Source organism: Sinocyclocheilus rhinocerous, unplaced genomic scaffold (assembly GCF_001515625.1).
Source record: "Sinocyclocheilus rhinocerous isolate Xijiao unplaced genomic scaffold, SAMN03320098_v1.1 scaffold2716, whole genome shotgun sequence".
NCBI classification, from domain to species: Eukaryota; Metazoa; Chordata; class Actinopteri; order Cypriniformes; family Cyprinidae; genus Sinocyclocheilus; species Sinocyclocheilus rhinocerous.
In genome coordinates this window covers 498884-516832 of record NW_015624199.1, presented here as the reverse complement: position 1 = coordinate 516832, position 17949 = coordinate 498884, and the positions used below count along the sequence as shown (strand labels likewise).

The window sequence follows — 17949 nt, the reverse complement described above, 5'->3', positions numbered from 1 at the left end:
GTTTTTCTATTCTGGTGGGGACTTAAACCTGAATACACACAGACTCATGGGGACTCGTGTCACGGTGGGGCCCTAAATTGTGGTCCCCACGGGTACAAAAGCTTATAAATCACACAGAATTCAGTTTTTTGAAAATCTAAAAATGCAGAAAGTTTCCTGTGAGGGGTAGGTTTTGGGGTAGGGTTGGTGTAGGGCAATAGAATATACGGTCTGTACAGTAGAAAAACCATTACGCCTATGGAGAGTCCCCACAAGGATAGCAAACCAGACATGTGTGTGTGTGTGTGTGTGTGTGTGTGTGTGTGTGTGACTTGTGTGCTAAGCCAGTTGTTATTTTTGGGAGTGGCGTCATTTGACATCACTCTCTTTTACATACAAACAAATGGATAAAATATCAGAAAAAAATACTTCTGAGAATTGTTTGGTTCAGCTTAACGCAGAATGTACAAAAACAGAACAATAAGCAGTGTATTTTTGGATTGGATGGTTTAATATTGAATATCCCCACATAACCTCTAATCCACATACACGCACATACACGCACCCCATGCTTTTTGTCTACCAATCCATCATCCTGGCTGCTCACATACATCATGCATCCCACATGGTTATTAAGAAGCATCATAAAGTAGATAAATGAGAACATGAAGGAACTAAATCTCTCTCCCTCAGTCTCTCTTGTTCTCTTTCTAGAGCAGCACTGGTGTTTTGGGACTGGGCCATCTCATTAGTGGGAGTTTCATTACGTTACATAAGCCCTGAACACTTTCTCTCCTCACTGACCTCTATCCCACTGAAGCTCCGACCTCAGCTCCCCTTTAACATACAAGCACATATCTGCATCGACATAATACACATAACACAGATAATTTTTTTCTCTCAGTTAGGGCATAATATGCATTTGATTTGTAAACCAGGACATGTTTATCTTGAAGATCATGCATGTCATAAGATTTACCTGTTTTCTTTGTTTATATACACCACCTGCATGTGTGTTGTGCCTTATCATATTTTGTATTGCATATTGTATTGGACAGTATTGCATAGAAGTATAGTTGCCTCCATAAATCAATTATATATCATTATAAAGCAAAATATCAAATCAATGTCAAATTTCTTTTAAAGAATGATAGTAAATACAGTACATACAAAACATTAAACTCTGTGTACTGAAAATTGTATTGTACTGTATTTTATTGAAATGTTTACTGCATTTGATTTTGTATTGCATTCTATGTTGTTATAGATAGATATACAGTCAGACAGACAGACAGACAGACTGATTGACTGATTCATTGATGTAATCTGAGGAAGATGGAGGTAGGGATCAGATAGACAGACAGACAGACAGACAGACAGACAGACAGATAGATAGATAGATAGATAGATAGATAGGTTACCATGGTACATGGTACAATGTCAAAATGTCTTGATATTATCATCTCATACTGTACCATGGTACTGGCACAGCTTGTTCAGGATCTCTGTTGTGTCCAATGAGCGCAGACGGATTTCATGTTTCACCAATACTGTGCGCGTTCTGGCACTCACAGCGTTAACGGGCTTGACATTCCCCTCCCACGCGCCGGGCGTCCTTTAAATGCTCGCGCTGCGCTTTAAATAGCAGGTGTGAGAAACTGTGTCCCTGCATACACCCCTCAGACACCACCACCGTCATCACCGCCGCCATCACCGCCGCAATGTCCACCGCCAGCGCCGAGACCACCGCACAGCTGCCCCCGGCCGCGAGCAGGGTGTTCTTTCAGCCCGGCGTGGGCTGCGCCGGTTCCGGACCGATGCCGCGGGATGACCCGGTGCAGAAAAAGCAGGGCAAAGTGACGGTGAAGTACGACAGAAAAGAGCTGCGGAAGAGACTCATACTGGAGGAATGGATCATTGAACAGCTGAGCGAACTTTACGACTGCGAGGTAAGACTGGACCCGAACAATAACTCCATAAAAGAGCTCTACTTCAATTTAGATAATTATTGATCATTATTTTTTTATTTAATTATTTGTTATTTTTGTTTATTGTGGATATAATTTTAATATTTTTATTTGAGATTTTTTGTCAGATAAAATAATTTCTAAAACAAAAAATAATTTTGTTGTAAAAACAAATTGATATAATGAATAATATAATTGTTTTCGTTTAATTATCATTTATGCAAGGCATCATACAGTACAGACAAGTACTATATTTTGTATTTAATAATTTACATTCAGAGTTTTTTTTTATGAATGCTATCTTTTAGAAACAACAGTATAGATGCATAACATCTGCCGGCATGCCACTTATCAGCCAGGCAAAATAAACGGTTGTTTTCAGCTTTATTTGCAGTTCATTTTTCACTGTATTTTTGGAGTAGCTTGAGGTTAAGTGTCTTGACCAAGGGCATAATGGTGATGCAGTAGTATATAAATCATGTGGGGTTCTAAAGGTCTCAACCCCAGATTTTTAACCTCAAAGCTACACCATTCCCTCGGGTTTATAGGTTGATGAATTGTGGTCTTCTTTGTGTGACCTACATTTGCCTGCGATGTAATGCATGACACTACAACTATAGTAGGCATCTTTAAAATGTGGCATCCTTTGGCATCAGTCCTCATTTGAAGACGACCAAACGTCATTCTGCTGTCTTATTGCTCTGTACAGTGTGCTGGTCTCTTTTGTTCTTTCTCTATCTGTATCTCTCAGTGTTTCTGTTCTGCAGCAGCTTGCTTTTTTTCTGCTGGTGCTGTGTTGGCCCCAGAGAGACAAGAAAGAGAGAAACGGCTAGTTTGACTTGTGAGGCAGAATAATGTTGACCTGGTTAAAAGGATTCTGTGGGCTTTCCAAAGTCTGAGTAAAAATCAGGAAATTGATATTTAAATGAGCACAAATTCCTGAGTCCTGGAACAAAACAGGGAACAAACCTGTCTTATTCTTCATAAATATGTATAATGTATAGTAATATATATTTTTATAAATATATATAATATAAATATAGCCTATATTTTCTTAATAAATGAATATAAAAATGTATTTATAAAAATTAAGGCTGTGTAAGACTGAACCCAAACCAGCAATCCATAAAAGAGCTCTGTGATTTAATTAAGCTAATTATTGATCATATAATTTTATTGAATTATTTTAGGTTATTGAGGATATATTGTTTTATATAGATGTATTTTTATTAAAACTTTGTCAAATTAATATTCCTAAAAATATTTTGTTGTAAATAAAAATAAAATAAAATATTTTGTTGTAATTCTGATTCAATTTTGTTTTGAATCAAACAATATAAATAATTATTATTATTAAATAGCAAATTTATATTATATAATGAATAATATAATTCTATTCATTTTCATTTGAATTGTACTCAAAGCCTTGTATAGTACAGGCAAGTACTTTTTTACTGTATTTGATAATAATTGACATTTTGGACCTATTGTGTGAATCTATCTTTTAAAAACAGTATAGATTTATAATATGCATATTCTTTATAAAATTATTATGTAATAATTCCATTTTAATAATTCTAATTAAATAATTGATCTGTTTAACTTGTTCAGAGATATTAACCTGTCTATCTTCCATTTTATTACAAAAATTGTGTTTTTCTCAATATGGGAGAATACTGTCAGATACAAAAACAATTGCAAATACTTATCATAGTAGTGATTTTTTTTTCTTTTTTATAAATAGGTAAATTTCTGTGTTTATTAGGTTTAGTATATGTGACCCTGGACCACAAAACCAGTCATAAGGGTACATTTCCCGAAATTGAGATTTATACATCATCTGAAAGCTGAATAAATAAGCTTTTGATGTATGGTTTGTTAGGATAGGACAATATTTGGCCGAGATACAACTGTTTGAAAATCTGGAATCTGAGGATGCAAAAAAATCTAAATATTGAGAAAATCACCTTTAAAGTTATCTAACTTAAGTTCTTAGCAATGCATATTACTAATTAAAAAGTAAGTTTTGATATATTTACGGTAGAAAATTTACTAAATATCTTCATGTAACATGATCTTTACTTAATGTCCTAATGATTTTTGGCATAAAAGAAAAATCTATAATTTTGACGCATGCAATGTATTTTTGGCTATTGCTACAAATATACCCAAGCGGCTTAAGACTTAAGGTTTTGTGCTACAGGGTCACATATGTTTTATTTCATGAAATGCATTAAGTCTGAGAATAGGATGTTTTAGGGTAGTGATTGTAAGGTTAATGAATGCCATATTGTTCTTCTTCAGTCTAAGCAGACATGAGCATATGGTAAATTAACCTTTAACATGGTCTCACTGGACTTTACACACAATCCCAGCAGCATCTTCTGGGTGTTTAGTTGGATTTCTGATGGCAAAAGTTCCCTGGCAATCATATGTTGAAAATAGAGCATGTTAGAGGAGGATGTTGTTGGTCTCCACGGTTGCATCCTCAGGATGTTATGCATTGGCGTGTGCATCTTATATTCACTTTTTTCCTGCTATGTTATTTGTATGTTATGACAAATTATTATGTTATGTTATGTTATATTGTTTTGATATAATACATAGCATATGTGGCAAATGAAATGCTTTTTATTTGTGGTGATAATCAAAACATTAAATAGGATGCTGTTTACAAGCTCAATCAGATTAAACATGTGAGCTCATGAAAAGGTGTTTACTCAGGTGTATTTTAATGACCCGTCACATTTACTATAGAAACAAGAAGAGGAAGTCACACATAGTCAATAACCATTCACAGCTCAATGTCTGGGTGCCCATTAACAGCAGGTTACAATCATGTAAACAACAGGATTCTGAATTGGAATATGGCTGCACTTTTTAATGTTTTTCAAAGAAGTTTCTTATCCTCACCAAGGCTGCATTAATTTGATCAAAAAATACAGTAAAAACAGTAATATTGTGAAATATTATTACAATTTAAAATAACTGTTTTCTGTTGTAATATATGTTCAAATGTAATTTATTCCTGTGATGCAAAGCTGAATTTTCAGCATCATTACTCCAGTCTTCAGTGTCACGTGATCCTTCAGAAATCATTCTAATATGCTGATTTGCTGCTCAGAAACATTCATTATTATCACAGTTGAAGCATCCAGTTCAGCAGCTGAAATTTTGCAATCTCATTAGCATTTCTTTTCATTGGCTGAGCAAAAATGATCAAAACCTTGTTCATATTCACACGTTGAATGTTGTTTGTTCGATATTACTTAAATATGTCTCTCACACTGTTACATGAGTTAAGGGAAAGTGTTTAGCAGGTTAGCATGTAAACAGACAGTTGCTGATGGGATTTGCGTGCAGCTCACTAACAGCATCCCCATTGTGCAGTATCCTCCTGAGACCCTGTGACCTCATATGAGGACATTATATTTTGGTGTATTTCTCTGAGACTATACATGCCACAGTTTTAAGTCTGGATGTCCTGTACAGAGCACATTCAGGGCTTTTTCAGAGCTAATCATTCTGTTATAACATAGTTGAGAATCATCTTTATACAAAGTTTGGTTAAAAAAAAAAATCCTGAAAACTAAAAATGTATTGGTGATTTAAAAAATCTATTGTTTTTGCCTATGCATGTTCATTCATGTCTTTTTATTTTTTTTTTAAATTGAGTCCCGATGTCCTCTACCGAGGACATAGCATAGCAGCTTATGAATGAAATATCATTTTTTACATTTTTTTTGACACTCTTATGGAAATATGATCATATTTTGTAATTATCATTTAAATCTGTCTAATTTGTAAACTGTCTGTCATAAATCAACATCTCCCAATGTAAAGACATTAAAAAACTATTTTTTTCCTAAAAATCTTTTCTCGGGTCTTAAGAGGGTATGGCCGGTAGGGTTAGTGTAAGGTGTTGAGAACTTAGGCAGATCTACTTAATGAAGAGTAGGTCAGCATGGGATTACTTGCTGACAGTGAAGGTTTTCTGTCCCTAGAGAAGTTTGACAGAATTTAACTCTTTCTAACTAAACCCTGAGGCCCGAAACTTAATCTCTAGTACATGAATGCATATGCTTTCCAAAAGCTGTGCAAATGCTTCTAGAAATGCAGGCTTGGTTGTATGCATTGTTGCATTCCCAGATGTCAATTTGGTTTTAGATGAGTTTTTAGTTGATTTAGTTTTAGTAGCCTACTTCAAGTTAAACTAAGCAAAAATGAGTTGCCTTTGCAACAAGCTAAAATAAAATAAGTTGAATTTATTTCATTAAATGTTTATTTCAAGTAAAAAAAAAAAAGAGTTAGTTACTTATTATTTCAACTCTGACTTCAATACTTAATAATAAAATTCTAGGCAATTTAAATAAATATTCTATTTAGATATTATGACTCAGTTTTATAATACTTTTAATAAAAATTACACTATAAATACTGTAAATTAAAATGACACTATAATGGAAAAAAATTGAAAACCCATGACATTGTATTGTTTAAAATGACTAAAATAACTCAAATTAAAACTGGAAAAAAAAAGTTATTAATATAGACATTTAATAATATAGACACTTAAAAAGCAAATACCAATAAAAATGACAAGAACACACAAAAGTACTAAAACTTTAACTAAAATCAAAATGAAAACAGAAAATACAAAAATGAAAACTATTTCAAAATATTAATAAAACTCTATCGATGTTCAAAAAACAAACAAACAAACACTAATAAAAATGACAAGAACACACAACAAAATTAGTAAAATATTAACTAACATTAAAATGAAAACAGAAAATATAAGAATGAAAACCTGAACGATAAAATTTGGTTTAATTGTGCAACCATTTGAAGGTTGCTCTATCGTCCCCTTGAGTACAAATATTAAGTATTTACAGCGCATGCAATGCATTGGCCAATCATTTGAGCCTGTGATGGCCTTAAACTGGCTCGCTTTATAACATCTCTTGACATCACAGAGCTGAGCTTTGACATCAGTCGATCAGAATGAGTGACAGCACAGCATGGATTAGATGAATTTGGCTGTCATATATCCAGAAAGTGTATCCAACAGAGCGAAAGCGAGAAAAATATGGTGCAACGTTATCAGGATATAAAGAGGTTAATTTCCGTGGCTTCTGGGAGAGACGAGGATTGGGGAAAGGAATTAGAGCAGAAATTAGAACAGAAGATGAGAGGAAAGTAATGGAAAGGCAGAGAATGGACGAATTTCATCGAATTAGAATAGAATTTGTTTAGCGGACGATAAAACAAAGGAAAAACAGGCAATTTAATATAAAAGTAGCCTATACAGAGATAGTGGACTGGGAATTTAATCAATTTCTGCCTTGAGTTAAACAGCATGTCCTCTCATGCACACACTAACAATCCTCTGAGAAACACTAAGATGTGTGTGTGTGTGTGTCCATTTTCACAGCATGATCTCTGCTTTTTCAGCTGCTTACAAGGCTTACGAAGAATAAATGTAGGCTGCTTCTTGTTGAGATTTGCATGTATATGTGTGCCAGAGCTCTGATGTCCTTTGTCTTAGTAAAACAAGTAAATCTTTAGTTTCTTAGCGTATTGAACGTGCATATGAGGTGGTTACGTGCGAGCTAATGATGGAGTCCTCACACCAATGACGGTCACAAACTGCTGCCCAAGCTGTTTTCTGCTGAGGATTCTGTCTATTTTGGGCAGCGTGCAGCAGTTTCCATGCGTGCTGTGTGATCATGGATGAATAGTGCTGTGATAGGATGTGAAAGCTAATTCAGTAACACTGCTGTACTAAACACTAATCCTAAATATTCCGATTTGCAGTCAATAAACATGCATTTTCCATTTTTATGGACCAAATAATGTTCTTTTTAGCAACGTCATATGACCCCTTTAAACTTACTCCCAAAATGTGGTTGCAAGTAGATGCAACGTGCTAATTATTTCATAATATATAATTTTTGAGTATAAAGAAAACAAAAATAAAAATTTTTTCAACAATTCTTCTCCCCCGAGTTACGTCTTCCGCCATTTTGGAGAGGACCCAAGAGCGTAATCGATGTAATTAGTGTTGTTTACATTCGGAGGAGAAAGCGTGCGCATGAAAGTAATCAGCGTTGTTTACACTTAGGGGAAAGTGTGCGTATGCATTGTGATACTCTCTAAAATGGCGGAAGACGTAACTCGGGGGAGAAGAATTGTTGAAAAAAATTTTATTTTTGTTTTCTTTGCGCTCAAAAAGTATTCCCGTAGCTTCGCAAAACTGAAGTTGAGCCACTGATGTCACATGGACTGTTTTACCGATCTCCTTGCTACGTTTCTGTCTGGGAACATTTCAGTTGCGTTGCTGTCTATAGAGGGTTTGAGAGCTCTCAGATTCCATCAAAAATATCTTACGGGTTTGGAACGACGTGAGGGTGAGTAATTAATGACAGAATTTTCATTTTTGAGTGAACTATCCCTTTAACTACAACTAAAACGATATTTTTTTTAAATATACAAAAAAATAAAATTTTTATATAAAAAAAATCTTAAACTTATTTTATTTAATCTAGTTAGTTAAAATGAATGAACTAAAATAACTAAAGTTAAAACTGAAATAAAAAATTCATAAAAAATATAGATAAAAAAAGCAATTAAATTAACTAAAATTAAAATTAAAACTAATAAAAAATATTACTAAAATCTATATAGACAGATTGAAACACAACTAAATTACTAAAACTTTAAAATGAAAATGACAAAAATAGAAAATTAAGACATTAAAAATATTAATAAATATATACATAAATAAACAAATGACAAAACGACTAAAACTAATCAAAATTAAAATGAGAACAGGAAATGAAAACTAATTAAAAATATTAATAAAATTATAATAATATTGTAGAATTAGATTTTTTCCCCCATATATAACCCATTAAAATGTAATTGTGATGAGGGACATGATAAATTAATAAAATAAATGAATAATAATGTATTATTTGAAAAAAAATATTTGACATTGTGCACTAAATAGTGTAATCCATCAAATAAAGTGACTAAATTCAGCATCCCGTTAATTAGTTGTACTGAGCCACAGACGGCAAACAAATTGTTTCCTGAAAATGGCTGCAAAACACACCCTGCATTCTGACGCAACAGCAAAAGAAGCAGTGAGATGTGTCCTCTACATTCAGCCCAGTGGGGTTCTGCTAACATGCCCCTGTTTGCAAAAGATACCCACAACCCCCCTCTCCACTGTTTTCCTCTTCAGCGAGGGTGGAAGGGGTTCGTCTTTGATGTTGAGTGCTTCAGGGTCTGTCTGTCTGATATCACGGGCGCTGCTTTTCATTCCACTTTGACTGTTTGTATTGATGAAGCATGTTTTGTATTAGAGTCATGGCTTTTTGAACCAATTTCATTTTGAAATTAAATTTTTGCAAATTTGAAAAGATTATTATCGTTGATCATTAAGAAGCACAATTACTGTAAAAATTACTCCAGTCTTCAGAGTCACATGATCCTTCAGAAATCAGTCTAATAGCTGATTTGGTCAGTTATTATTAATTATTATTGGTGCTGAATTATTAAAAATGGCTTTTATTATTATTAGTGTTGAAACTGTTTCATTGAAATATTTTTGTGGAAACCATGACATTTTTTTTCCAGAATAAAAAGTTCACAAGAACAGCATTTATTTGAAACAAATCTTTTGTGACATTTAAAATGTCTTTACTGTCACTTTTGATAATTAATTTCTTTAAAAAATGACTTAGTTTCAAAGTTTCCACAGGAATATGAAGCAGCACAACTGTTTTCAATAATAATAAGAAATGATTATTGAGCAGTAAATCAGCATATTAGAATGATTTATAGAATGATTTTTCTGAAAAAAATCAGCTTTGCATCACAGGAATAAATCACATTAAAAAAAATATTTAAATAGAAAACTGTTCTTAAATTTGAACAATCTTTCATAATATTACTGTTTTTACTGTACTTTAAATCAAATAAATGCAGCCTTGGTGAGCATAAGAGACTTCTTTAAAAAAAAAAAACATTTTATTTGGTTTATTAAGACTATATATTAGGTTGAAATTTGAACCCGTGCCCGTTCAACATATTTTATTTGTATAATGGCTTATGCCATGTTTTTTTTTTATTATTATTTTATTTTTTGTCTTATCTTGCCACAGGCACTAAAGCCACAAATACATCTGATGCCCCTCAAAAAATGGGTTCATGTCACCCCTGCCTTGTAGAGACCAAATTTATCATTTTGATTCTGCTGACAAAATGACCCTGATCATAAATCATCCGTGACACGCAGAATATGCATGCGTATAGTATTTCATGAGCACATATGTGCACGGTACAGCACAGTCTGCTTGTTTATGTTGGGATTCAAATCGTGTTACGTGTGTGGGAGCGTGTGTGTGAATTCTCAGCATAGCTGTCGGCATTTCTGTGTACATTTTGCACTCTCCTGCAAGACCTTTATCACACCAATGCCTGTTTGCTATTCTGATACAAATACTCAGTGATCTGACCTGTCTGGAGAGAGAGAGAGAGAGAGAGAGAGAGAGAGAGAGACGGCTTCCCTCTGCTCTGTGTTTGCAGATGAGACACCAGTCGACAAACAGGTCAAGTGCAGACTGGAAGAGCTCATTCAACTCTCTGGCCTGACAGCACACACATTCACTACCCACAATCCACCTGCAGGGCTTTTCATTCACAACAGACAGACATTAAATGCAAGCAGCGGGAATGAAAAATGATTTGCTAAAATTGATAAAAATGATTTAGGATGCTATAGTGGGCATTAATGATTGTTCAAATGAAGCAATTATAAGAATGACAAGAAGCCTTTATAAAACCGCTGCAATAGCAAAATGATAAATAACAATTTTTAATAAGTAATAAATAAATGTTTAATAAATTAAATTAATATTTAATTAAATTAAATATGAAGTAGTAGATTAAATATTATAAAGTATATATATTCAGTCTCTCTCATAGTATTTCAATAAATAATTATTCATACTATAATAATAATAATTTTTTTTATTAATATATGCTGTGTGTATGCTGTATATGCTGTATAATTTATATTAACAAATAATAATTATATAATAAATAATTAACTAAATAATTCAATGTATATGTCAGGATTATGGACTATTCTGTGTGTGTTTTGCTCCCTGTGACCCAGTTTCTTCCCTCATGTTGATTTGCTAATTTGATTCCAGGTGTGTCTCCTTAGTCCCTCGTTATCCTGTGTTTAAAAGCCCCAGTCCATTCAGTTAGTGTTTGTCGGGTCTACTTGTTGAATGTCTTCCTTGTTCTCGGTTTTCCTGTGGTTTATTAAAGACTGTGTTATTCAAGTACTCCTCGTTTCCTCGTTCCTTGCTCCCCGAGTGAATTGTGACAGTATACATATATTTATAAAAAATATTATATAGATATAATAAACAAATGTGTATTTCAATAAATAATTCAACACACACACAAAATTAATATTTGTTTATAAAAATATATATAAATATTAATATATAAAAATATGAATTCAACATATATTAATAAATGAATAAAAATGATATAAAATATATATTGAAATATATTGAAAAATTATTTCATAATCTATATTAATAAAATGTTACTTATTATTATATTGTCATATATTAATAAAACTATATATAATGTTCCTTCCCTATAAAATAGTTTTTAATAAATTATTAATTAATCAATTAATTTGGAAGAAAATATCAGTAGTGCTTGTATGTGCAAAATTAGCCACAGCAATGCAGAGGTGTTGCTAAGTTGTTCTGGGTGCTTTTTAGCATGTTGCTATGTGGTTGCTAAGGTGTCTGGGTGGTTGCTAGGTGGTTTCTTACAGACTTGGTGATCTGCATCAGTGTGAATGTAACTAATGAAATGATTGTTCGAGAATGCTAATGGCCTCTGTGTCAGCTTATCTTGACTGATATCGGATCAGTCTGTAATTAATTGGTCATGTTTTGGCGGTTGGCTTGACTGATCTGCTGATGGTTCAGCTTTATCTGCTTGAGTCTTTGTGGCTGGTATTGTCTTCTTTGCTATTTTCCCTTTCAAAGAGAGAACACACACACAGACAAAAAGTCTAAAATATTAGTTCTTCTAGATGAATGTGTAAATGATGTATGAACCAATCTGACAGCATGCAGGCGACTGATTGGATCATTATTTTAACAAACAGCTCTAACAAGGTTAAAGAAACCATGCTGGTGTACTAAAAGGCTGATTTGTCAAAGTCTTCACTGAAAGTGCATATGTGAGTGTGTCTACTTTTGCAGATTTATAGTGTTAATATACATTGATGTGTATCCATTTGTGTTTGTCTTAAGTGAAAAAGTGTGTCAGAATCATTCTGAACAGATTTACATGAATTCACAATATCCACCTCTGTCTGGATCACACAGCTCAGATTATATGGTCTATGCAGAAGTTGATGAGAATTTTGAGGCATGAGGAAACTCATGTGAAATTACTCATATTTTTGATGAAATTACTCTTTTAAAGGTATACAAACAGTTCTAGATCCATCATTGTCAGTTTTCCCTCACCGTATGAACCATAGTGTGAATTTTCTTCTTAACCACCCATGCTTTCTTAACCCACACACACAGATAGACTCATCCTTATTAACTCTGCAGATCATTTTGACCTGCTTCTTGTTAAATCTCTCCTTTTCTTTCATTCTCCTTCTTTCTGTATTCTCTCTGAAAGGAAGCAGTGTTTGTTAAACTGATGCTCATTTGAGTTGCTAGTAAACACAACATCAGTGCAGCTTGAGACAGTGATTGGTAACTGGTATATCTGGGGGGCAGAACTAGAAATCTTGCTGCATTTTTTCAGCTGAACTGTTAACCGTGGACCATGAGAAGCTGTCATGGGTTGCACAGTTGTTTAGATGGATGACGTTCACTTTTAGGACAGTTACACTCAAAAAAAAAAATGCTGGCTTAAATACAACCCAGTGCTGGGTAAAATATGGACAAACCCAGCAAACTGGGTTGTTTTGACCCAGCGGTTGGGTTACTACCCAGAAGGTTGGGTTAAACATTTAAACATTTAACCCAACTGCTGGGTCCAAACAACCCAATTTGCTGGGTTTGTCCATATTTTACCCAGCACTGGGTTATATTTAACCCAGCATTTTTTAGATGCTGGGTTAAATATAACCCTGAATCTGCCTTTGAGATAATTTTAGAAAAAAATATATAAACAGAATGAAATGTTAAAAATAAATGTTAAGTATTAATAAATAAATAAAAATAAAAAAAACGCGTGTTTGTGTGTGTGTAATTGATATATAAAATTTGTATAAAATTTAGAAATATAAAGAATGCAAAAATAATGCATTGTTGTAAAGTTTTAAGTGTGAAAAGAATGAAATAATAAAATTTTGTGTATATATACTGTATATATATATATATATATATATATATATATATATATATATGTGTGTGTGTATAATGCATTGGTGTAATCCTTTTTGTGATTAAAAATGTTGTATGTATATTTATTTACTTTTTTTATAAATCAGTGCCATTGTACTATGAAAACACTTCCAAAAATCAGACATAATGTGGGGTAAATCTGGACAGCGAATCCTAGATTTGTCCTTGGATCAGAATTAGCTGAAAAACTCACAATCCCTGGCACTCACACAGACAGAAATGACAAATGTTGTTTCATAATGATTATGGATGATGTGTATTATTCCACCTCTCTCATTCGCCAAACAAGCCAAAACGATTGCTACATGGAAAATACTTCCCTCTCAGAGGCGAGTGTATTTATAGAGCTCATCTCATCCTGTCTGTGTGGCTCTGTCTGTCATCACACTGGCACGTTCTGGTGTTCTGGTTATGTACCCTTCAGACTGTTTCCTGATGTTCTCTAGACAGCTTCCTAAATGTCCCTGATGAACATATAATTCAGAATTCCTTGGCTGCTGATTTTATCTAGACCAAATCCATCCAATCTGCTAGAATTTATTTTCCAATGAAGAACAGGACCCAGAGGGGAAATTAATTGCTTGGAGGTTTCGTTTTAATTTTTGGTGGTTTCAGATGTTTCTGCAAAATTCATTATAAAAATAGGCACACAAGAAATCTCATTTGTGATTTCGCATTGTGTGATGTGTTCACTTCCACTAATGTTGCCTGATCTCTGCTTCTACAGGAAGAGGAAATGCCAGAGGTGGAGATAGACATTGATAATCTCCTGGAGGTGAACAGTGAAGACGAGAGAGCCATAAAACTACAGGTAAAGTCCTGTGTGAGCTTGTGTTTGTAAGACAATGCCTTTTTTTATTAGTTCACCCAAAAATGAAAATATGCTGAAACAATGTCATCACACTCAGGTAGATGAGTTTGTTTCTTCATGGGAACAGAGTTGGAGAAATGTAGCATTACATCACTTGCTCACCAGTGGATCCTCTGCAGTGAATGGGTGCCGTCAGAATGAGAGTCCAAACAGCTGATAAAAACATCACAATAACCCACAAGTAATCCACACCACTCCAGTCCATCAATTAACATCTTGTGAAGTGAAAAGCTGTGTGCTTGTAATAAACATATCCATCATTAAGCCGTTCAAATGTTAAACCATTTCTTCTGTCCAAAATACGAGTCCATAATCCATAATAACACTTCCCTCAGTGTAAAAGTTCATCCCCTGTTGTCCTCTCACATCAAAATTCAACGTCATATTTGTTTAGAAAATATTTTGGACTGTTTTCACTTATAAACTGTGCTTGATCTGTGCATATTTCTCTCCTGATTCAGATGAGATTACTTTTTCACTGGAGAAAGCAATATTACGGATAGATGACTTGTATTTTAGCCAAAAGCAATGGTTTGAAGTTAACAAGATTTAATTGATGGACTGGAGTCATGTGGATTACCTGTGGATTACTGTGATGTTTTTATCAGCTGTTTGGACGCTCATTCTGACGGCACCCATTCACTGCAGAGGATCCATTGGTGAGCAAGTGATGTAATGCTACATTTCTCCAAATCTATTTTGCTGAAGAAACACACTCATTTATATCTGGGATGGCCTGAGGGCAAGTACATTTACAGCTAATTTTCATTGGGTGAACTATTTCTTTAAAGACTGAAAGTATTTAATTTAGTTTAAGTTGGAATGAAGAGAATCTTGCTGAGTAAAAGTTAAAGTCGGCAAGTTTATAACTAGCTAGCTGAATAATAACATCTGGTTTAAAGGGGTCATATGATGCTTTTTTAAAGATCATTATTTTGTGTATTTGGTGTAACAGAATATGTTGACATGCTTTAATGTTAAAAAAACACATTATTTTTCAAATACTGTACATGGGGTGTGTTAGAACGAGCCGTTTTAGGGGGGCGTGGCAGAGTCTTAACTTTGATAAAGAATATCTATTTGGTTTTGAGACTTTAGTCTTTGCAACTTCAGGGATCTTATCTATGCACAATCAGCTTGTAACACTCCAAAGAGAAAGGAAAACTTGAAATCGCATCATATGACCCCTTTAATATCACAGATATTTAAAAGAAACTTTAGTGCCACCATGAGGGTGCACATTTATGCAAAAACACATAAAGCATGAAAACAAGGACCGTGCGCAATTGCAATTCCCTAGCTGAGAATTCACACTGTGTATGTATTAGTATATTTTAAGTCTGTAAATGCTGAAGCTTCACAAGTTTTTGGTGTGTGTGTGTGTGTGTGTGTGTGTATCAGTTGGTTGATATCTCTCTGTTTTTGTCCCTCAGGAATCACTGTCAGACTGCTACAAGCCCACTGATGTAAGTCATAACTTAAAATATAGGCCACTAACACACAGCTCTGTTCCAAAACTAGTGAACTGCATACATAGACAATATTTTAAGGAATATTTTTAAGACATCATGAATGCACTCACAAAGCAAAAAACTTTATAGCCACATTACGCTGCCTTATATTTTCATATATGTATCTGCGACAAAACAGTAGTCAAATATATAAATAAATACATATAATTAGTCAAATTTTGGTTGCTGTTCACAAGCAGTGTGTGTGGCTCGCATGACTCACCGCATGAGTGTTTCATATCAGTAACTTATGAGGTTGCATTTTGATTACTACAAATGCACATACACACACGCACTGCTTCAGGACATGCTAGTGGATTTCATATAAGTGCACTGACCTGAAAACGTGTGTTCAAAGAATTCATACAACACTATGAAAATCATAATGCATAAGAGCTACAGCAGACACAATAACCCACTGACCCACACACACATATAGATGCCTTTGCTCCAATTTAAACACACGTTTACTTGATTATATAAATTTGGAAGTACTTCTTTTGTTTTTATTTTTTATTTAATTTTACATTTATAATATGTTTTATTTAATACCATTATATTTATACTTATTTTTTTTACAAAATTCTTCAACTATTTAATTTTATTATATGGTTCAAAAGTTTGGGGGCTGTAAGAATTTTTGAAAGAAGCCTCTTATGTTCACTGAGGCTGTATTTATTTGATCAAAAACACAGTAAAAATGGAAATAATTTGAAATATTATAAAAAATGTAAAATACCTGTTTTATATTTGGATATATTTTAAAATGTAATTGATTCCTGTGAATCAAAGCTGAATTTTCAGCCTCATTACTCCAGTCTTCAGTGTCACATGATCCTTCAGAAATCATTCTAATATGCTGATATGCATTTCTAATTATCAATGCTGAAAACAATGTATCAGTATTTAATTATATAATATGAATAAATATAATATAAATGTCTTTACTGTCACTTTTGATCAATTTAATACAATATTAATAATACAATTATCTAAAAATAAAATAATAAACATTCATTTATTTAAAAAAAAATGATAATGATTTAAAAAAAAAACAAAAAAACAAGTGTAATTTTCATCTTTAGACATCTAAGTGCACACATACAAACACACTCAGTGTATCCATCATTATCTTGTGTTAAATGAAAAGCAAACACACACACACACACATTTACAATCCTCTCTAATCTAATCACAGACCCTTAAACACTAACATGTGCTCTCGTTTGAGTATGTGTGCTCACCGCTGTCAAAACCAGCCACATAGTCTGCAAATCAATGACCTTACAGCGTTGTTGCTGACCTACAGCCACAGGCTTTACACTCACACAGTGAATGAGCAGAAGAGAATGGAAGAATTTTACGACATACAATCTGCCTCACTCTCTCTCTGCCTTTCTCTCTTCACCAGGACTTTGTTCGCGAGCTCCTCGGCAGGATAAGAGGAATGAGAAAACTCAGTGCTCCGCAGAAGAAAAGCTTTTAAGTGCTCGAAAATGCCAACGACAATCCAGCTACCTGTACTACAGGTCCCACAATCCATCACTCAACGTAGAGTCGACCTCATACAGCCCTCAAGGATTCGCTATCCCAGGATTCATTTCTGGCCCAGAATCAATATGCTAGAGTTCATTTTCCAAGGACCTTGACTTTGTTCAGTACACCTAAATTGAGTCATCCATTTCCCATAGATCAGACAATAAATCCAAGAGTGCAAAGTTAATCCGGGACACAATCAAACAATCTCAGCAGCCGCTTGGGACAGTCTAATGTTCCTGTCCACAACCTCTCAAAGGGTCTTACAGGCCCAACACATTATTACACGGTTTGGTGCAGTATTACAGCTATTTTTATGAACCACAACCGACTACAAAGCTATTTTATATAGCCTATTAAATATTTTTATTTTAAGTAAAGTTGCTGAAGTAACATCCATTTTTGGTATTTGTTCTTAAAGGAACACTCCACTATTTTTGAAAATAGGCTCATTTTCCAACTCCCCTAGAGTTAAACAGTTGAGTTTTACCATTTTCGAATCCATTAAACCGATCTCTGGGTCTGGCGGTAGCACTTTTAGCTGTAGCTTAGCATAGATCATTGAATCTGATTAGACCGTTAGCATCTCGCTCAAAAATGACCAAAGAGTT

The 17949-nt window shown here is 33.9% G+C and overlaps 1 protein-coding gene across 1 annotated transcript; it reads left to right on the top strand.

Annotated features, from left to right (window-relative positions):
* The first annotated feature begins 1594 nt into the window (after positions 1–1594).
* On the top strand, positions 1595–17748 carry LOC107738512 (protein phosphatase 1 regulatory subunit 14C-like). Its single transcript, XM_016550271.1, has 4 exons — positions 1595–1928; positions 14148–14231; positions 15725–15757; positions 17214–17748. Exons 1-4 carry the CDS (start codon positions 1701–1703, stop codon positions 17286–17288), a joined length of 420 nt encoding a protein of 139 aa, XP_016405757.1. The 5' UTR covers positions 1595–1700; the 3' UTR covers positions 17289–17748.
* Positions 17749–17949: the final 201 nt, after the last annotated feature.

Excerpts from the sequence above, each read along its gene's own strand:
- LOC107738512 (XM_016550271.1), top strand. The coding sequence starts at position 1,701 with ATGTCCACCGCCAGCGCCGAGACCACCGCACAGCTGCCCCCGGCCGCG. Across the intron at positions 14,232-15,724 it reads AGAGAGCCATAAAACTACAG|GAATCACTGTCAGACTGCTA; the intron begins GTAAAGTCCTGT and ends TTTGTCCCTCAG. Across the intron at positions 15,758-17,213 it reads ACTGCTACAAGCCCACTGAT|GACTTTGTTCGCGAGCTCCT; the intron begins GTAAGTCATAAC and ends TCTCTTCACCAG.